Genomic DNA, 22317 nt, shown 5'->3' with positions numbered 1-22317 from the left:
CCAATGTCTTTAAATGTTCAGGAGAATCTCAAACGATTGATGCTGAGTAGACTGCCTTGGCCTATTCATGAATTTAAGAGGAATGCTGTAGTGTTTATTGATTGACTGATTGATTGATTGATTGGTTGAGATGGAGTCTTGCTCTGTGGCCCAGGCTGGAGGGCAATGACGTGATCTCGGTTCACTGCAACCTCCGCCTCCATCTTCAAGTGATTCTCTTGTCTCAGCCTCCCAGGTAGCTGGGATTACAGGCTTGCACCACCACAACCAGCTAATTTTTGTATTTTTAGTAGGGATGGGGTTTCACCCTATCTTGGCCAGGCTGGTCTCAAACTCCTGACCTCAAGTGATCCGCCCACCTCGGCCTCCCAAAGTGCTGGGATTACAGGTGTCAGCCACCGCACATAGCCTGAGAAATGATGTAGTGTTTTAATATAGACTATGCTGTTGACTGTGGTTTCCTTTACTGGGTAAAATTGTCCTTGGTGGTCTGGGGCGACGGCTCATGCCTGTAATCCCAGCACTTTGGGAGGCCGAGGCGGGCGGATCACGAGGTCAAGTGATCGAGACCATCCTGGCTAACAAGGTGAAACCCTGTTTCTACTGAAAATACAAAAATTAGCTGGGCCTACTCCGGAGGCTGAGGCAGGAGAATGGCGTGAACCCAGGAGGCGGAACTTGCAGCCCAGCCGAGATCGCGCCACTGCACTCCAGTCCGGGAGACACAGCGAGACTCCATCTCAAAAAAAAAAAAAAAAAAAAAATTAGCTGGACGTGGTAGCAGGCGCCTGTAGTCCCAGCTACTTGGGAGGCTGCTGCAGGAGAATTACTTGAACCCAGGAGGTGGAGGTTACAGTGAGCCGAGATCACGCCAAAGTCATGTTTCTTGAACACCTACTAATGATACAGGAGCTAAAAAGAAATTATTTAGGCAGCTAGTGAGGGTAAGAGAGTCCTTGGTAAGAGTTTCCGTTTTAACAAAAAGCATCGCCCAGAATCATTTCTTTTCTAACAAAGAACAGCCTGAAAAATCAAGCTGCAGACATAGAAAAGCAAGCTGCAAGCTTGCACGAGTGAATGCTGTGCCAATGGGAAAGGCTACCTGGGGGCCAGGAGTGTTCAACACCGAGGCTCCATCTTCCTTTTCTTTGTCAACCACGTGTGCATTAAAAAGCAGGCAATATGGCTGGGCGGCATGGCTCACGTCTGTAATCCCAGCAGTTTGGGAGACCGAGGTGGATGGATCACGAGGTCAGGAGATAGAGACCATCCTGGCCAACATGGTGAAACCCTATCTGTACTAAAAATACAAAAATCAGCCGGGCACAGTGGTGGGCGCCTGTAGTCCCAGCTACATGGGAGGCTGAGGCAGGAGAATCGCTTGAACCCAGGAGGCAGAGGTTTGCAGTGAGCCGAGATCATGCCACTGAGCTCCAGCCTGAGCAACAAGTGTGAAACTCCATCTCAAAAAAAAAAAAAAGAGATTCTTCATGCACTTTGTAAACAGCACACCTGGACCAACCAGTCCCTTGCACCCTATGTAAATCAGACACCACCTCCTCAAGCTTATCTATAAAATCCATACATTTCACTATGGAACTGGAAGACCCACTGGGCAGCCCCTCTCTCTCTGCAGGACAGAGCTTTTCTCTTTCTTTCATCTATGAAACCTCTGCTGTTAAACTCACTTCTTGTTCGTCTGTGTCCTTGATTTCCTTGGTGTGAGGCAGTGAACCTCAGGTATTACCCCAAACAAATGACACTACTTCACTAAGTGACAGGTACCATGTACCTCTCTGGAAAGAAAAAACACAACCTCAGATCCACCAATAAACGTAAAATTACCTATTTGAGATGCACATCAGGAAAGAGCAAAGGATGGTCTCTTGTGGGGCTCACACTCTGACCCCCCCCACTCACTGGTCTCTCAAATCCCAATTACTAAGCTCTCTGAGCCACCTGCAACCAGGCATTTCATCCTCCCAGCCTACCCTGTCTATTCTTTCCTTCCTTCCCCTGTTGAATCATGACCCAATCTTGCTCTCTTAGCTCCAAGATTCCTATTTCAGAACCCACCTGCCCAGACTAAATTGGTCTTCTATGATATTTTTCTGGTCTTTGATTAATTAAATATCTGTAGGCACCAGTAACACTGCCCTTTTTCTACCATGGTAAATGTAATCATTTATTTTCAAATCTTAAATTTGCCTTTTGATTTTCCAGCATGACATGATTTATATAAGTTTTGAATATTTTGAAGCAAATCCTTGAGTTACATATGTCGATGATCACTCTACTGACCTTAGTACGCTGCATCCCCACTGGAAAACACGTACACACGAGAACAGACCCACTCGTGACTTGTGTGTTATTTTAATGGCTGTGTGCTTTTGTTTTCTCCTCTTATATGTGTAGTCCACGTGCTTTTTTCTCTTCTTGGAAGAATCACCTGGCAGGCATTGTGAAGGAAGAAGCCACAGGAACCTTCATTAATTAGAAGCGCTGCATGGCAGTCAAAAGAGGTAACAGTTCTATTCATCTTGACCAGAATTCTATCCTTGATGGTTAACACAGTTTAAGGTGGATATTAAGAAATGACACTCATGCAAGGCAGGTTATTGCGCTGTTAAGAACAGAAGCTCACATTTATGATGTGGCCATTGTATGCCACAGAAACCAGACCAGAAAAATGACATGCATCATCTCATTTAATTTCACTCTTCAATCTTTCCATGCAGGAAATATTTGCTACTCTTATTTAGAGGTGAGTTATCTACAGCTAAGAGGGTTTACATGTCTTTCTTTTTTCTTTTCTCTCTTTTTTTTTTAGATAGTCTCACTCTGTCACCCAGGCTGGAGTGCAGTGGCATGATCTCAGCTCACTGCAACCTCCGCCTCCCAGGTTCAAGCGATTCTCCTGCCTCAGTCTCCCAAGTACCTGGGACTACAGGCATGCACTACCATGCCTGGCAATTTTTTGTATTTTTAGTAGAGAGGGGGTTTCACCATGTTGGCCAGGCTGGTCTCGAACTCCTGATCTCGTGATCTGCCCGCCTTGGCCTCCCAAAGTGCTGGGATTACAGGCATGAGCCACTGTGCCTGGCCACAAATCTTTCTTAAGGTCATGCAATAGTAAGTTAGCGGACCAAAATTCTGTTCCAGAAAGTCTCTCTCAAGATTCCATTTCCTAAATTACACCTATATATTTTACCTTGAAAGAGTATATATCCAAAATAACTATCTTATAAGGATTATTTTAATAATATCAACAGCTATCATTTACTGAGACTCTTATTATACACAAAGCCATTTTTAAAACCTCACAAACAAGTGATGCTGACAATCACATTTTTAGAAAAAAATAATAAACGTACAGTTAGATAAAAGGTATGTGTTCTTTTTTTTTTTTTTTTTTTTTTTTGAGACGGAGTCTCGCTCTGTCGCCCGGAGTGGAGTGCAGTGACCGGATCTCAGCTCACTGCAAGCTCCGCCTCCCGGGTTTACACCATTCTCCTGCCTCAGCCTCCCGAGTAGCTGGGACTACAGGCGCCTGCCACCTCGCCCGGCTAGCTTTTTGTATTTTTTAGTAGAGACGGGGTTTCACCGTGTTAGCCAGGATGGTCTCGATCTCCTGACCTCGTGATCCGCCCGTCTCGGCCTCCCAAAGTGCTGGGATTACAGGCTTGAGCCACCGCACCCGGCCGGTATGTGTTCTTTTGATCAAGAGCCAAGTAGCGTGACTATAGTTAACAACATTGTATTGCATCTTTCAAAGTAGCTAGAAAAGAGGACATGAACTGTTCCCAACACATAGAAAGGATAAATACTCAAGGTCGTGGATACCTCAAATACCCTGACATGATCGTTATGTATTCTATGCATGTAACAAAATATCACATGTACCCCATAAATAGGAAAAACATGAGGTATCAATGAAAAATAAGGAACTAAAAGTTAGCTGTCACATCACCAGTGTCAGGTCACAGAAAAAAAGGTTGCCTGAATTGAAAATGCGCATCTTAATCATGATTATACACCTATTAGCATGAAGTATAACTATGGAGATGTATCAAGAAAAGACGTGGCATGTCTTCAGTTATTTGGAATAGTCCTATCAAAGAAGAAATTACTGTCCATAGGTTTGAATCAAATAATTAAAACTCATGAGTATATGATAAAGGAGAAAGATTGCTGCTAAATTAAAGGTAGTTTGAGAAACTGTACACATTTCAAATGGAATGAGGCTACCAAATGCCTGAGTGAATCAGGATCTTTGGAAGGACTCCGTAGAGGTAGCATCCAAGGGTGATATTGAAGAGTGATTGAATGTTGCTTTTTCCTCCTTTCCCAGTAGACACACCGGCTACATGAAAGCAGAAAACCATACAGAATTACCAGAATTCCTCCTCCTGGGACTCTCAGATGATCCTGAACTGCAGCCCGTCCTCTTTGGGCTGTTCCTGTCCATGTACCTGGTCACGGTGCTGGGGAATCAGCTCATCATCCTGGCTGTCAGCTCTGACTCCCACCTCCACACCCCCATGTACTTCTTCCTCTCCAGCCTGTCCTTTGTCGACATGTGTTTCATCTCCACCACAGTCCCCAAGATGCTGATGGACATCCAGGCAGGGAGCAAAGACATCTCCTACGTGGGGTGCCTCACTCAGGTGTATTTTTTAATGATGTTTGCTGGAATGGACAATTTCCTACTGGCCGTGATGGCCTATGACCGGTTTGTGGCCACCTGCCACCCCCTGCACTACACGGCAATCATGAACCCCCGCCTCTGTAGCCTCCTCGTTCTGGCATCTTGGTTCATCATTTTCTGGGTCTCCCTGATTCATATTCTACTGATGAAGAGGTTGACCTTCTCCGCAGGCACTGAGATTCCGCATTTCTTCTGTGAACTGGCTCAGGTCCTCAAGGTGGCCCGCTCTGATACTCTCCTCATTAACGTCGTCTTGTATGTGGCCACGGCACTGCTGGGTGTGTTTCCTGTAGCTGGGATCCTCATCTCCTACTCTCAGATTGTCTCCTCCTTAATGAGGATGTCCTCCACCGAGGGCAAGTACAAAGCCTTTTCCACCTGTGGGTCTCACCTCTGTGTGGTCTCCTTGTTCTATGGAACAGGACTTGGGGTCTATCTCAGTTCTGCTGTGACCCATTCTTCCCAGAGCAGCTCCATGGCCTCAGTGATGTACACCATGGTCACCCCCATGCTGAACCCCTTCATCTACAGCCTGAGGAACAAGGATGTGAAGGGGGCCCTGGGGAGACTCCTCAGCAGGGCAGCCTCTTGTCTCTTACGGGGCACAACCTCAGAACTAAGAGGATGCTATAGGTGCCTTAAGCAAATGTGAATTCACATATCCTGAATCTTTTTCTCCCCTAAAAGATATGTTGCAGTTTCCTATTTTCAAAGCACCTATGACTTTGCTTAACATGTTTCTGTATGGGCAGGCACGGTGGCTTAGGCCTGTAATCCCAGCCCTTTGGGAGGCAGAGGCGGGTAGATCATGAGGTCAAGAGATCGACACCATCCTGGCCAACAGGTGAAACCTTGTCTCTACCAAAAATACAAAAATTAACTGGGCGTGGTGGCACTCAACTGTAGTCCCAGCTACTTTGGAGGCTGAGGCAGGAGAATCGCTTGAACCCAGGAGGCAGAGGTTGCAGTGAGCCAAGTGGGGCCACTGCACTCCAGTCTGGGTGACAGCTCAAGAGTCTGTCTAAAAAAAATAAAAAGTAAATAAAAGTTTTTGCATTAGGTTGGTGCAAGAGTCATTGCAGCTTTTGCCGGCAAAAGTAATGGCCAAAACTGCCATGACTTTTGCACCTACCTAATATATTTCTGCTGAATTGCTCCCTCGGTAATTCCTTTTAAAGTTTTCTCTGCCCGTAGTCCTTACAGTTCCATCTTTGATCCACTTTCTTAGTGATTCCTGAGATTTCTAACTTGACATTATAAAACTTTTCATGTCAAATGCTGACACGGGTCCTCAGAAATGATCCATTTGAATGTTGCTGTTCTTCATCTTAATTTGATTTTGCTCTTGTTATCCCTGGAAGAAATAGAATGAAATTCACAAAATATTCAAAGTGAAGTACTTACCATATCAAAACTCTGCTTACTAGTTTATATCTATAAGCTATTTCATCCTAAAAACCTTTCTTTGACTTATTTTGTCTCATTCACTCTTATTTCTCAGAGGAAGAGATTGAGTTGAGGTCGGTTATATCAGGCAGTGTGATGCTGCAGCCTCACTACTAACTTTGCTGACCTGAATTTCATAAAAATACTCATGAGCTTTCCAAGTTGAAAGCTGGGATCTAGATTCACAAGCTGGTTCATTCATAAAATCCATAGAGATTAGAGTCATAAGCTGGTTCATTCGTAAAATTCATAGAGATTAGATTCACAAGCTGGTTCATTCATAAAATTCACAGAGATTAGTGCTTTGGAGTACCCTGAGCTGTTGCTTCATTCCTTGTGATTCTTGCTTTTGTCCTTCTTTCCTTCTCCCTTCCCTTCTATCCTTACTCCTTTCTCCCTTCTTTCTCTTACTCTCTTCCTCCTTCCTTTCCTTGTTCCTCTAGGTTGTTTTATTTGTTTTTTTGTTTTGTTTTGTTTTTTTTGAGAGGGAGTCTGGCTCTGCCCCCCAGGCTGGAGTGCAGTGGCGCAATCTCGGCTCACTGCAAGCTCCGCCTCCCGGGTTCATGCCATTCTCCTGCCTCAGCCTCCCAAGTAACTGGGACTACCGGCGCCCGCCACCACGCCCGGCTAATTTTTTTTTGTATTTTTTAGTAGAGATGGGGTTTCACTGTATTAGCCAAGATGGTCTCCATCTCCTGACTTCATGATCCACCCACCTAGGTCTCCCAAAGTGCTGGGATTACAGGCTCACGTGAGCCACCACGCCCGGCCAACAGTTCAACTTCTTGATAACAGCATTCTAACAGGTACTAGGTGATATGTCATTGAGGTTTGAATTTGCATTCCTGAAGATTTGTGAAGCTGAGTGTTTTTTCATATACCTGTTCATTTGCATGCCTTTTTTCTAGTAATGCCTATTTTCGGATCCTTTGTCTATTTTCCAATCAGATTGTTTTCTCACAATTGAGTTGAATTTCATACAGTTTTAATATTCTTTCTTTCTTTTTTTTTTTTTTCTTTTGAGTTGGAGTCCTGTCGCCCAGGCTGGAGTGCAGTGGTGCAATCTTGGCTCACTGCAACCTCTGCCTCCCAGGTTCAAGCAATTCTCCTGTCTCAGCCTCCTGAGTAGCTGGGATTACAGGCACCCGCCACTACGCCTGGCTAATTTTTGTATTTTTAGTAGAGACAGGGTTTCACCATATTGGTCAGGCTGGTCTTGAACTGACCTCAAGGGATCCACCTGCCTTGGTCTCCCAAACTGCTGGGATTACAGGCGTGAGCCACTGTGCCTGGCCTGAATATTCCTTCTTTAATAGGTCTTTTTTTCTTTTTTAAAAATTTAGTAGAGATGGGGTCTCCCTAGGTTGCCCGGTCTGGTCTCAAACTCCTGGGCTCAAGTGGTCTTCCCGCCTTGGCCTCCCCAAAGTGCTGGGTTTACAGGCCTGAGCCACCACACCCGGCCCCCTCTTTAATTTTGCAAGTATATTCTCCCAGTCCGTAGAATGTGTCTTCACTCTGTAGATTGTTTCTTTTGCTGTGTGAGAGCTTTTTAGCATGGTGCAATCTCATTTGTCTGTTTTTGCCTTTGCTGCCTGTGTTTTGGGTTCTTACCCAAAACATCATTGCCCAGTGTAATGTCATGGAGCGTTATTCCTACGTTTTCCTTCAGTGGTTTTACATTTTCAGGTTCACTGAGACCTGAGATGAGGATCTACTTTCATTCCTCTGCATGTGGTTTTCCAGTTTTCCCAGCACTATTTATGGAAGAGACTGTCCTTTCCACACTGTGTGTTCTCGGCATCTTTGTCAAAAAATGATTTGCTATAAATTCATTGATTCATTTCTGCACCACCTCTTCTGTTCCATTGTCCTTTGTATCTGTGTTTCTATTGGTACCATAGAAACACATTGGCACCATAGAAACACATTGGCTCCATTTTCTTAACAGAATGTTTTGATGCAGAAAAGTTTTAAAATTTGATGAAGTTCAGTATATCTATTTTTTTCTTTTGTTGCTCATGCTTTCACTGTTGTGTCTAACAATCTGCTTCCAAATAAAGTGTAATCAAGATATTCCTCTATTTTTTTTCTAAGAGTTTTAAGATTTTAGCTATATTATATTTAAGCTATTGATTTTTTTTTCTTTGTTCTTTTTTTTTTTTTTTTTGAGACATAGTCTCGTTCTGTCACCCAGGCTGGAGTGCAGAGGTGCGCTCTTGGCTCTCTGCAACCTCTGCCTCCCGGGTTCAAGTGATTCTCCTGCCTTAGCCTCCCAGGTAGCTGGGATTACAGGTGCCTGCCACCACGCCTGGCTAATTTTTGTATTTTTAGTAGAGATAGATAGGGTTTCACATGTTGGTCAGGCTGGTCTTGAACTCCTGACCTCAAGTGATCCACCCGCCTCAGCCACCCAACGTGCTGGGATTACAGGAGTGAGCCACTGCGCCAGGCCTGTTGATCTGTTTTTGATTTGATTTGATTTTTGTACATGGCAGAAAGTAGGGTTCAATCTACTTCCCTTTGCATCGAGTTTGTTCTGGGAAGGGTTTAGTTTGATGTGCTGTGAAACACCCTATTAATAACATCCACGTGGCAGCAGAATGCGTTAGCCTAGGGTTCGATCTGTCTAAGTGGTGGTTGTCAGAGAGAGCATTGGGTTTATCCAAATGTCACAAAGGCAAGATTATGTTTGACTGAGCCCTGCTCATGAACGTTCAGTTCCTCATCAGGCCAGCCTCTTCTCCATGACAGATCAAGGTCTCAGAACTAAGTGGATGTTGTAGGTCCATTAGGCAAATGCGAATTTAAATATCCCAGCTCCACCAGGCGCGGTGGCTCATGCCTGTCATCCCAGCACTTTGGGAGGCTGAGGTGGGTGGATCACTCGAGGTCATGAGTTCAAGACCACCCCGGCCAATGTGGTGAAACCCTGTCTCTACTAAAAATACGAAATTAGCTGGGCGTGGTGGTGGGTGCCTGTGGTCTCAGCGACTTGGGAGGCTGAGGCAGAAGAATTGCTTGAACCTGGGAGGTGGAGGTTGCAGTGAGCTGAGACTGCGCCATTGCATTCCAGCCTGGGCGACAGAGTGAGACATTGTCTCGAAAACAACAACTGCAAAACTAGAAGAAAACAAGAAGTAAATATCCTGGCTCTTTTCCTCCTGTAAATCACATGCTTCATTTTTACTCTTCCCAAAGCACTTGTGATTTGGCTTTTGCTACATGTTTTTACTTTAGGTTCTCTTAAATAACTCCCTTGGTATTTTCTTTCTAAATTTCCTTTTTATATGCAGTCTTTTTTAAAGTTCCATCTTTGGTCCATGTTCTTAGAGCCACTCTTGAGAGTTCTCACATGTTGTTTGAAACACTTGCCATATCGAGTGCTGACATGATGACACGCTTTCCTCAAAAATTACGCATTTGCGTGTTAGCAGCCTTCACCTAAACTTGGTTGTGTTCTTGTTTCCTCTGGAAAAAATTGGATGAAAACCATACAGTGTTTACCCTTTTAGGATTGTGCTTGTTGCTTTACATGTATGACTTTATTTAATCCTGAAAACATTTCTTTCTTTTTGCTTTTGTTTTGTTTTGAGACACAGTTTCACTGTGTTACTCAGGACAGAGTGCCATGGCGCTGTCTCAGCTCACTGCAACCTCCACCTTCTGGGTTCAAGCCGTTCTTGTGTCTCAGCCTCCCAAGTAGCTAGAATTATAGGTGTGTGCCACCACACTTTGCTATTTTTTGGGTATTTTTAGTAGAGATGGGATTTTGCCATGTTGGCCAGGCTCATCTCAAACTCCTGACCTCAAGTGACCTGCCCACCTTGGCCACCCAAAGTGCTGGGATTACAGGCGTGAGCCACCACACTTGGCCCTGAAAACATTTCTTTGACATATCTTTTCTCATTCACCCTGTTCCACAAAGGAAGAAGCAGACAGAGGTGAACTATAACCTGGCAACTTGACATAGATACCACACTCCTAATTTTGCTATCCTTTATTTCATAAGAACAGTGATGTGATTTTTTACATCAAATTAGGAATGTAGATTTGTTAGCTTGTTTGTTCTGATGATTCATAGTAATAAACTGCCTAGAATAACTGAGATGTTGCTTCCTTCTTTGTGATTATTCCTTTCTTTCTTCCCTCCCGCCTTTTTTACTTTCTTCCTTTCCTCTTCTTTCTTCCCTCATTCCCTCCCTCCTTCCTTCTTGTCTTTCTTTCCTTCTTTATTTGACCTTTATTTCCCATAATTGCAGTTTTATGATCTAACCTCAGATCGTAGAACACGTAATAATTGTACGATAGAAAAGATCTGTTCTCTCATATAGTTTAATTTTCTTCTGAGACTTCCTGGAGATGTATTCAAGAATGGAAGCCACAGACTGTGGATTGTGTTTGGGATGTGGTTCACTCTTTTGACGAGAATTGGTAGAACTGGGTCTGCAGTGAAGGATGGGGTAGTAGATGGTGTCAAGGTTTATCCCACATCCCTGAGACCCTCCCGCCATCTCCACACACACCATCTTGTCTGCCAATTGTCAGTGTCAGCTGGGGGATCCACTTTTCCCAATGCATGGTGGCAGAAAGGTAATGAGTGCTTACAATTTTATGTTGCTCTGGCTTTTTTTTTTTTTTTTTTTTTTTTTTTGGAGACAGTGTCTCACTATATTGTGCAGGCTAGAGTACAGTGGCTTACTGTAACCTTGAACTCCTGGGCTCAGGCGATCCTCCTCACCTTCCCAAATAGCTAGGACTATAGGCGTGCATCATCACACTCAGTTAGGGGGTCTCTCTGTGTGACTCAGGCTTGTCTTAAAATCCTGGCCTCAAACCAGGATTGGCCACCTTGGCTTCCTGAAGCACTGGGATTATAGGTGTGAACCACTGCACCTGGCAGGCATCATTTTGAATACAGGCTTAGTTTTCTCATGCTAGAGGCAGGGTTCCATTGCATTTGACACAGTTTCCAATTCCACACCACCCTCAAATGGCTCAAGCTGGTGGAATTGTTGCTCCTTGCATCATCCTTTGAAAGTGTAAGTTGTAAATTACAGTTCACGGATTCTCCTCAGAGGGTTCATCTGAGAAGCTGCCTCAAGCAGTTAGAAGATACAGCTTCCTGATGCAACTTCAGCTGCAGAGACCAGGGAAGGAGGGGGAGGCTTTAGAGACCTGAAACTTCTGCTGGCAGCCTTCCCACCAGGCTGCCTCCTCCCAGGAGAGTCCCTCCCTCAGCCACAGTTCCTGGGTGGGAGCCTGCTTTCTGGAAAAGGCCTCACAGCCTGGTGGCCACAGACCCAATTCCAGTATCAGACCCACCAGTGACCACTGTGTCAGGATTCAACCTCTCCAGACTGTGATTCTCACTGGCAAAACCAAAAATCTGTCCTTATTTGATCACGAGTACTAAGGCTCCAATGAGACAGTGTATTTCAAAAACCTTGGGAATCCATTCTCCAAAGCCTAGCAGGGTTTGTTACTACTATCCAATTCAATGTACAATTGTAAGATAAATTGAAAAAATGTAGAAATCCATTAAAAAGAGAAGTTGAAGGTCTCACATTTCCTGGTTTCCAAATAAATTACAAAGATCCAGGAATTAAAATAGTATGGTACTACAATACATAAAGGCACACATACAAAAAAATGGAAGAGTAAAGAGAGCCCAGAAAGAAACTTTCGTGTATATGGTCACATGATTTTCTGCATGGGTGCCAAGAACATTCATTGGGAAAAAGACAGCCTTTTCAACAGTGTAGGAAAAACTTGATTTCAACATGCAGAAGAATGAAGGTGGGTTCTTACCTTACACTATACGCAAAAGTTAACATAAAATGGATCAAAGGCGTAAACCTAAGTTCTAACACTATAAAATTCTTTTTTTTTTTTTTTTTGAGACGGAGTCTCGCTCTGTCGCCCAGGCTGGAGTGCTGTGGCCAGATCTCAGCTCACTGCAAGCTCCGCCTCCCGGGTTCACGCCATTCTCCTGCCTCAGCCTCCCGAGTAGCTGGGACTACAGGTGCCCACCACCTCACCCGGCTAATTTTTTGTATTTTTTAGTAGAGACGGGGTTTCACCATGTTAGCCAGGATGGTCTCGATCTCCTGACCTCGTGATCCGCCCGTCTCGGCCTCCCAAAGTGCTGGGATTACAGGCTTGAGCCACCACACCCGGCCCTATAAAATTCTTAGAAGAAAACATTGATCAATACCTTCTTGACATTGGATTTGGTAATGATTTGATCAATACTTTCATGATACTGGATTTCTTAGTGATTTCTTGAATATGTCACCAAAAGCACAGACAACAACATATAGATAACTTGGACTACATAAAAATTAAAAAACCTTTGTGACTCAAAGGACACTATCATCAGAGTGAAAAGTTAACCCAGGGAATAGGAAAATATACCTGTAAATCATATATGCTTAGAGGGTAACAGCCAAATGATATCAAGAACTCCTACAACTCAACCAAATAAATGCCCCATTAAAAATGGGCAGAAGGCCAGGCGTGGTGGCTCATGCCTGAAATACCAGCACTCTGGGAGGCTGTGGCAGGCAGATCACCTGAGGTCAGGAGTTTGAGATCAGCCTGGCCAACACAGTGAAACCCTGTCTCTATTAAAAATACAAAAAGTACAAAAAAATTAGCTGGGCGAGTGGCCTGCACCTGTAGTCCCAGCTACCCAGGAGGCTGAGTCACGAGAATCACTTGAACCCAGGTGGTGGAGGTCGCAGGCAGCCAAGATCATGCCACTGCACTCCAGCCTGGGTGACAGAGCAAGACTCCATCTCAATAAAAAAAAATGGGCAGAGAACTTGAATAGACATTTCTTTAAAGAACATATGCAAATGACCAAATGACCAATGAGCATACAAAATGATATCCAGCATCACTCATCAACAGGGGCTTGCAAATAAACACAATGAGATACCACCCAATAGGATGGCTATTAAGAATAAATGAGCGAAAAAGCCTGTTGAGTTTTGATGAAACTGTAGGGAAGGAGGAATGCTTACACAGGGCTTTGGAAATGTAAAATGGTGTAGCAGCATGAAAATCCGTACGATGGTTCCTCATAAAATGAAAAACGGAACTACCATATGATCCTGCAAGTTCGCTTCTGGGTATATACTTAAAATAATCGAAAACAGGGATTTGAACAGATATTTGTACGCCCATGTGTGGAGGAAAAGTTAAATTTGAACTCAGTTGAACATGGACACCAACAATGGTCAGCAAGTCCTGGAACGGGTTGTGTGAGCCCCTTGAGGCGTTCATCCAGCGCTGTTTTGGTGAAATCTCTGTTTCAATCTGTTCCTATATGGTAGTTATTGAAAAACGATAGACAATCACAAAAACACGACCTTTTTGTGTTCCTTGGGCCCAGTCATGAAGAGCCTTCGTGACTGGACCTCATGCCAAACAACTTGTTACAAAAAGAGCTAGGGTCCCAGACTGTGCCGAAGCTTCATGAGACCTCTCCTCGTCTGTGCACGAATGGGTGGCTGACTCTGAGGCCCAGGCTGTGGCTTCCCAGTCTGGTGGTGAATCCTCCATAGTCCAGTGAGTGTAGTGTCTGACTGTGGAGCAGGCTGTTGCTTCCTGGTCTGGTGGTGAATCCTCCATAGTCTGGTAAGTGTGTGTGTGTGTGTGTGTGTGTGTGTGTGTGTGTGTATATATATGTCTTTTCCCTTCTCCCCTTCCCATTGCAATGTGCTTATTATATCAATGTGCTTTTTTTTTTTTTTTTTTTTTTGAGACAGAGTTTCCCTCTGTCACCCAGGCTGGAGTGCAGTGGCACGATCTCGGCTCACTGCAACCTCCGCCTCCCGGGTTCAAGCGGTTCTCCCACCTCAGTCTCCCAAGTAGCTGGGATTACAGGCACCCGCCACTACACCCATCTAATTTTTGTATTTTTTAGTAGAGATGGAGTTTCACCATGGAGCCAGGATGGTCTCAATCTCCTGACCTCGTGATCCGCCTGCCTCGGCCTCCCAAAGTCCTGGGATTACAGGCGTGAGCCACCGCGCCCAGCCTCAATTTGCTTATTATAGTAACTTGCTTACTGTATCATTTGCTTATTTTATCTACATTGCCATTTATGTGGGATAAAGCTTGTTTACCCTTAAAGGTATTGTGTGTGTGTGTGTGTGTGTTTGTTTTCTTCTCCCCTTGCGCATTTCCCGCACAGAACACCATGTTTATGGCAGCATTATTCACAATATCTAAATATATGGAAGCAACACAAGTGTCCACCAACAGATGACTGGAGAAACACAATGAGACCCATCCATACAATGGAATATTACTCAGCTTTAAACAGGAAGACACTTGTGACACATGATACAACAGGGATGAATCTTGACAACATTATGCTCAGTGAAAGAAACCAATCACAAAAGGGCAGATACAGACTGATTCTATGTCAAGTATTTTGTGCAGTTAAATTTGTAGAGATAGTAATCAGCTAGCAGTTAGTGAGTTGAAGGACGGGATTTTGTTTAATGGTTGCTGAGTTTTTGTTCTGTAGGATAAAAAAGTTCTGGAGATGCATGGTGGGGATGGTTGCATAACATTGTGAATCTACTTCATGCCCCTAAGCTATATACTTTAAAATGATGAAAATGATAAAATGTTGTATTTACCATTTTATATAAAACCATTTATATAATTTTAACATTTATATGCAATATCTTTTATATAATAAAAAGGAAAATAAAAAGTAGATGGATCTTAATAAAAAAGAAATGAGAGAAGTGGATAGTACACTCAGCATTCCTCCTGAGTGGAGGAAGACCCCAAAAGCTTCTGCGGATGTCCATTTCCTCTTCTTCTTCCTCCATTAATAAGACGCAGTCCTTAGAGATTGGGGAACATCAACCAATTTGGCTAATAAGGAGCTCTGTGCCTTGAGCCCCCAAGGCCATAGCATAGAAAATACTCAGCCTGTGCCTCTAGCCCTGCAGTGTCAGCTTCCAGTCCAGTGGGCTCCACACCTGTCGTCTGCATCAGGACCCTCATGTCTGACCCTGTCTTCCTGCCAGTCCTGAGGACGGAGACTGAGCCTCCATCGTGCACCACGCAGGGAGGACAGCGGACCTGCTCTCCGTGGTCATGGCGCAGCAGAGGGGAAGCGCAGCTCAGTGAGTGCTGAGGGACGGTCGGGAGCCTTGTTTCCTCATCCTCAGGACAAACAGGACAGTGGGGTGGCAGATGGGAGGACACCAATGTGTAAAATGTCAGAGGACTGTGGAGTTTATGTTCGGGGTTGTGTGTCTGGTCCTTTATTTCATATTGCTGCACCATTTTCCATTTTCATAGCCCTGTATAAGAATTCCTACTTCTCTATGGTTTCGCCAAAACCTGACAGGCTGTTTTGTTCATCTGCTCTTAATAGCCATCCTATTGGGTGGTATCTCATTGTGTTTTTTATTTGCACGTCCCTGCCAATGAGTGATGCTGAATATCATTTTGTATGCTCAATGGCTCTTTGTATATGTTCTTTAGAGAAATGTCTATTCAAGTCCTCTGCCCACTTTCAATGGAGTATTTGTTTTGTTGTTGAGTTGTAGGAGTTCTTGGTGTAGTTTGGTTGTTAGCCTCTTAGCATATACATGATTTGCAAATATATTTTCCTATTCCCTGGGTTAACTTTCCACTCTGATGAAATTTTACCTTCCTCCCATGCTGATTGAACTTCCCATGGACATCTCACCCAGGGTAGCAAAAAGTGGGTCCCTCTAAACTGTGCCCTAAGCACAACAAAAAGTTTACAAAGGCGTTGATGAGGATGAGGAGGAAGATGACAGTCACCATGACACCATGAATTCTTACTGAGGGCTCCCTAAATGCATGGATCTCAGCTCTGTGTGTTGTATAGCTTGTTTCATTTCATCTTCACAGTTTTTCCTGAGTTATAGCTGTGCACATTATTATTATTGTACAGAGGAGGAAAGGAGCAATGCATTTTTATATAGCTTATACCAGATCATGAGGTAGAAAGAGGTGAAGCCACATTTGCACCAGGCCGTCTAAGTCCAGACACATGGCATTCGGCCAGGCCTCTCTCTGCATCCAACCTACCCCCTCAAATCCCTGTCACACCCGGCAGGTGCCCCTGCTAACTGTGTCCTTCCCTTTGGGGGTTCCTGGTAGACCACAGCTAGACCAGTGGGTGCCACATTCACTGTGTCAAGTATAGAAAGGACAGCTGAGGCCGGGCGCGGTGGCTCAAGCCTGTAATCCCAGCACTTTGGGAGGCCGAGACGGGCGGATCACGAGGTCAGGAGATGGAGACCATCCTGGCTAACACGGTGAAACCCCGTCTCTACTAAAAACTACAAAAAACTAGCCGGGCGAGGTGGCGGCGCCTGTAGTCCCAGCTACCCGGGAGGCTGAGGCAGGAGAATGGCATGAACTCGGGAGGCGGAGCTTGCAGTGAGCTGAGATCCGGCCACAGCACTCCAGCCTGGGTGACAGAGTGAGACTCCGTCTCAAAAAAAAAAAAAAAAAAAGAAAGGACAGCTGAGATCACATCAAAGATCCCAGAAAGAACTGGCACAGGATCACTCAGGGCGCATCTCTCCCTTGCGCCTGTTTCTGGATTCTTGCAGCTCTCTGCTTCCTCAAGGAGAAATAAAATCAGGGTCTTGGGATCTATTTCTATTCAGGAAACTGGAAATAGTTCCAAAATGTGCCTCAGATGCACCTGTACTTAAGACCACTGGCCGCTGCTTAAAACTTCCTGAGAGCTGGAAAGCAATGAAGAAGTTCAGTGCCAGAGACTCAAAGACCAACCATTTAATTCCAAATCCTGCCCATGCCCCTGATCTGTGTGACAAGGGGGGAGATGTCCGTGTCTCTGAGGCTCGGCACTGTCATCTGAGTTGATTTCCGGCAGATCCTACTGCAGTGAGCAATGATTAAACAGATCGCGGGTGCTCCTGTGTGATCCCTGTGTGATAGAGGCACAATGTGAAGTGTATTCTACATGTTTTTTTATTAATAGTTCAAGGTTAATCTCCATACCATTGAACTGAAATATCCAGGAACCTAGCTGTGGTTCCCAAAGTCTCTGACAGGACATTTAATTTTTGCCCTTATATAAGTAAGTACTGAGGATTGTGAGAGGAATATTTGAGTTTCTTTCAATGATTTCCCAGAGCCTGTATCTTGCTTGGTACAGAGGAGACATCAAAAATTAGGATCTCTGTTGCATATTGAATAGACCCTTCCTTAGTTCACAAAATTGGCTGTGATCAGTGTGACTTCAACACACTCACTGCTTTCCTGTTTGTACTTTCATTCCTTCCAGGAATGTGTCACAAACTAGGCAGAAGGTAAAATAGCACTTTTTTTATGTCTGTATTATGGACTCATGCGTCCTGTAGTTGCACTTAGCATCTACAACATTCAATTACTTAAAGACCATGGCAGAGATTTTTAGTCATAAAAAAAGAGAAAAGAATGCAGAAAGAAGTGGGGGCAGGTAAACCTTATTGTTTGGATCAAGATACATTTTAGAGTTTCACATGATCCCAGCCACAATGAAAGTAATGCCAAAATATTTTAACATCACCTTGGCCAGGCACGGTGGCTCACACCTGTAATCCCAGCACTTTGAAAGGCAGAGGTGGGCAGATTACTTGAGGTCAGGAGTTCGAGACCAGCCTGGCCAACATGGTGAAACCCCATCTCTACTAAAAATACCAATATTAACGGGGCATGGTGGGACATGTGCCTGTAGACCCAGCTACTCGGGAAGCTGAGGCAAGAGAATCGCTTGAACCCGGGAGGTGGGGGCTGCAGTGAGCTGAGATCATGCCACTGCATTCTAGCCTTGGTGACAGAGTGAGGCTGGGGTCTCAAAAATTAAAAACATTTTAACACTATATTAATGTTCTATCATGCACAGGGACATTCCATACTATCAGCATCTTTGCCATCAATGATGTCCAGTAATTACCTGCTTTTAACTAAACCTTCCTTTCATTTATTTAATAGAGTCTCACTCTGACTATAATGATTAATATCATTAATCATTAGTTTGTAGCAATTACTCTTTATTCCAATATTATAATAATCCTCGCTTTATAATCATAACCTAGGAGAAACCAGGCCATACAGAGATAGGGGCTGAGGGGACACAGTGAGAAGTGACCAGAAGACAAGTGTGAGCCTTCTGTCATGCCCGGGCAGGGCCACTAGAGGGCTCCTTGGTCTAGCGGGAACTCTAGCCACTCCGCCTAGAGTGCAGTGGTATGATCATGGTTCCGTGCAGCCTCGAACTCCTGGGCTCAAGCGATTCTCCTGACTCAGCCTCCTGAGTAGCTGGGACTGCAGGCAGGCACCACCATGCCTGTCTAATTTTTTAATTTTTTGTAGAGATGACGTTTTGCTATGTTTCCCAGGCTGGTCTCAGGTTCCTATCCTTGAGCAATCCTCCTGCCTTGGCCTCCCAAAGTGCTAGGATTCCAGGTGTGAGGCACCACCCCGGGCTACCTTTCTTATCAAAACTCCAAGTCCGGCTGGGCATGGTGGCTCACGCCTGTAATCCCAGCACTTTGGGAGGCCAAGGTGGGTGGATCATGAGGTCAGGAGATCGAGACCATCCTGGCTACCATGGTGAAACCCCGTCTCTACTAAAAATACAAAAAATTAGCCGGGCGTGGTGGCGGGCGCCTGTAGTCCCAGCTACTCGGGAGGCTGAGGCAGGAGAATGGCGTGAACCCGGGAGGCGGAGCTTGCAGTGAGCCGAGATCGCGCCACTGCACTCTAGTCTGGGAGACACAGAAAGACTCTGTCTCAAAAAAAAAATAAAAACAAAACAAAACTCCAAGTCCACCTAAGGCAAGGACAGGAGTTGTAATTAAGTGAATTTTAAAAGAAAGCCCACATATTTGAGTGAGCAATTACTTCCATGAAGAATGAAAGTCAGAAAACGTAAGAATGATGGAAACCGTAGAATGTAACTGGCATGTAAAGATGTTTTCTGATTATGAACTATGAACTTGCATTTAGTTTTGAGACAACATGGTCCTATGTGGGCGACAAATCACCCAGGTGCCGAGGCAAGAGACCGAGGGCACGAGCTGTTCCTGTATAATAAAATATCTAAAATAAGAATAGTTACACTAGATATAGATCATAGATATGATTATATATGAATATCATTAATCATTAGTTTGTAGCAATTACTCTTTATTCAAATATTATAATAATCCTCGCTCTATAATCATAACCTAGGAGAAACCAGGCCATACAGAGATAGGGGCTGAGGAGACATAGTGAGAAGTGACCAGAAGACAAGTGTGAGCCTTCTGTCATGCCCGGGCAGGGCCACTAGAGGGCTCCTTGGTCTAGCGGTAACGCCAGCAGCCGACCGTGGTCTAGCGGTAGCGTCAGTGTCAAGGAAAAACACCGGCTACTTAGCAGACCGGGAAAGGGAGTCTCCCTTTCTGGGGGGAGTTTAGAGAAGACCCTACTCCTCCACCTCTTGTGGAGGGCGTCAGGCCCGCCCACAGTTATCCGGAGGCCTCACCGTCTCCCTGTGATGCTGTGATTCAGTGGTCACGCTCCTGGCCCGCTTTCATGTTCCATCCTGTTACACCTGGCTCTGCCTTCTAGATAACAGTAGCAAAATTAGTGGAAGTACTAAAAACCTCTGATATGAAGAAATAATGGCGTAGGCTGTGTCCTCTCCCTCTCTCTTTCTCTCTCTCTCTCTCTTTCTCTCTGCCTCAGCTGCCAAACAGGGAAGGGCCCCCTGTCCAGTGGACACGTGACTCATGTGACCTTGCCAATCGTTGGAGATGACTCACACTCCTTGCCCTGCCCCTTTTGACTTGTATCCAATAAATATCTGCGCAGCCTGGCGTTCGGGTCCACTACCGGTCGCCACCTCTTGGTGGTAGTGGTCCCCCAGGCCCAGCCGTCTTTTTCTTTTTTTTTTTTTTTTGAGACGGAGTCTCGCTCTGTCGCCCAGGCTGGAGTGCAGTGGCCGGATCTCAGCTCACTGCAAGTTCCGCCTCCCGGGTTCACGCCATTCTCCTGCCTCAGCCTCCCGAGTAGCTGGGACTACAGGCGCCCGCCACCTCGCCGCCCGGCTAGTTGTTTTTTTTTGTTTTTGTTTTTGTTTTTGTATTTTTCAGTAGAGATGGGGTTTCACCAGGTTAGCCAGGATGGTCTCGATCTCCTGACCTCGTGATCCGCCCGTCTTGGCCTCCCAAAGTACTGGGATTACAGGCTTGAGCCACTGCGGCCCGGCCAGCTGTCTTTTCTTTTATCTCTTTGTTTTGTGTCTTTATTCCTACAATCTCTCCTCTCCGCACAGGGGGAGAAAAACCCACCGACCCTGTGGGGCTGGACCCTACAGTCCTAGATCTTATTGAGTGTGATAAATATCCTCAATCAATGGAATTTGTAGAATTATATTAGAATAAAACAAGGCATAACTGACTCCTTCTTAGTATCTTTTCAAAGGATTTAATCTTTTTCTTAAAAGGGGCAAGAATATTTTTATTGTATATTTTTCCTGGTAAATTAGACTATATTTTACTGTGATTATGGAATTCTAAAATCCCTAATGTTTTTGCCCTCCTAACGTTCTTCAATAGATTGTCTCCAAGGTAGGTGTATACAGAACGAGGTGAATAACACAAAATCAATTATGAAGTAGCTCTGAGGAAATTGGGTTTGTCACAACTGAGAACTATTATTGAGGGTGTATTATCCTATGTGAAAACTTAATTTCTGAATGGCTTGTATCCAAAATATAGACACAGTGCTAGATGCTGGTTTACTTATGTCCTATTTTCCAATTCTCTCTCTCTCTTTTTTTTTTTTTTTTTTTTCTCAAAAGGTGTCCAAGCTACACAGACCCACAGAATCTCACAGGTGTCTCAGAATTCCTCCTCCTGGGACTCTCAGAGGATCCAGAATTACAGCCAGTCCTTACTGGGCTATTCCTGTCCATGTACCTGGTCACGGTGCTGGGGAACCTGCTCATCATCCTGGCTGTCAGCTCTGACTCCCACCTCCACACCCCCATGTACTTCTTCCTCTCCAACCTGTCCTTGGCTGACATCGGTTTCACCTCCACCACTGTCCCCAAGGTGATTGTGGACATGCAAACTCACAGCAGAGTCATCGCCTATGCGGGCTGCCTGACTCAGATGTCCTTTTTTGTCCTTTTTGCATGTATGGATGACATGCTCCTGAGTGTGATGGCCTATGACCGGTTTGTGGCCATCTGTCACCCCCTGCAATACCGAGTCATCATGAACCCACGCCTCTGTGGCTTCTTAGTCTTGTTGTGTTTTTTTATTAGTCTTTTGGACTCCCAGCTGCACAATTTGATTGTATTACAGCTCACCTGCTTCGGGGATGTAGACATTTCTAACTTCTTCTGTGACCCTTCTCAACTCCTCCACCTTAGCTGTTCTGACACCTTCGTCAATGAAATGGTCATATATTTCATGGGTGCCATATTTGGTTGTCTCCCTATCTCAGGGATCCTTTTCTCTTACTATAAAATTGTTTCCTCCATTCTGAGAGTTCCATCATCAGGAGGGAAGTATAAAGCCTTCTCCACCTGTGGCTCTCACCTGGCGGTTGTTTGCTTATTTTATGGAACAGGCCTTGTAGGGTACCTCAGTTCAGTTGTGTCACCATCCCCCAGGAAGAGTATGGTGGCTTCAGTGATGTACACGGTGGTCACCCCCATGCTGAACCCCTTCATCTACAGCCTGAGGAACAGGGACATTCAAAGTGCTCTGTGCAGGCTGCACGGCAGAATAGTCAAATCTCATCTTCTCCATCCTTTTTGTTATATGGCTAGAAATCGCAGCAAAATTTAATACCTAGGCCTGCAAATCCTGCCCCCTTGGTCACGTTATTTTTGTTGCTTGATGGCTTTCATTCCTCTCTGGGTTTTGTATGTGAATATTGCTTGCTTTGTTTTGTCTTTAGTTGCAATGGGTGAGTATTCTGGTATCCTTTGTTCATCATATACATCATGAATGATGCCAATATACCTAGACAGCCTCCTTTAGTATCTGTGCAATGATCTTGATATCCAGGTGCAATCACAAATCTTTTCTTATAGACTTGAAATCCTCACTTAACTATCCAGGTGCAATCACAAATCTTTTCTT

At 44.8% G+C, this 22317-nt stretch overlaps 2 protein-coding genes across 2 annotated transcripts; both read left to right on the top strand.

Moving 5' to 3' along the window:
- The first annotated feature begins 4367 nt into the window (after positions 1-4367).
- On the top strand, positions 4368-5417 carry LOC111530267 (olfactory receptor 7D4). The gene has a single exon (XM_023197427.2). It carries the CDS (start codon positions 4368-4370, stop codon positions 5358-5360), a length of 993 nt encoding a protein of 330 aa, XP_023053195.2. The 3' UTR covers positions 5361-5417.
- Positions 5418-20966: 15549 nt separating this feature from the next.
- On the top strand, positions 20967-22190 carry LOC111530303 (olfactory receptor 7E24). The gene is given in 2 exon segments (XM_026455493.2): positions 20967-21002; positions 21004-22190. Coding segments are annotated over 2 exon segments (1053 nt in total). The 3' UTR covers positions 22021-22190.
- Positions 22191-22317: the final 127 nt, after the last annotated feature.

This window comes from Piliocolobus tephrosceles, chromosome 21 (genome assembly GCF_002776525.5).
Source record: "Piliocolobus tephrosceles isolate RC106 chromosome 21, ASM277652v3, whole genome shotgun sequence".
In the NCBI taxonomy this organism is placed as follows: domain Eukaryota; kingdom Metazoa; phylum Chordata; class Mammalia; order Primates; family Cercopithecidae; genus Piliocolobus; species Piliocolobus tephrosceles.
The sequence above is the reverse complement of the archived record's forward strand: the minus strand, read 5'-3'. Positions and strand labels throughout refer to the sequence as shown.

Bases quoted from the DNA above. Each gene is read 5' to 3' on its own strand.
- LOC111530267 (XM_023197427.2), top strand. From the start codon at position 4,368: ATGAAAGCAGAAAACCATACAGAATTACCAGAATTCCTCCTCCTGGGA.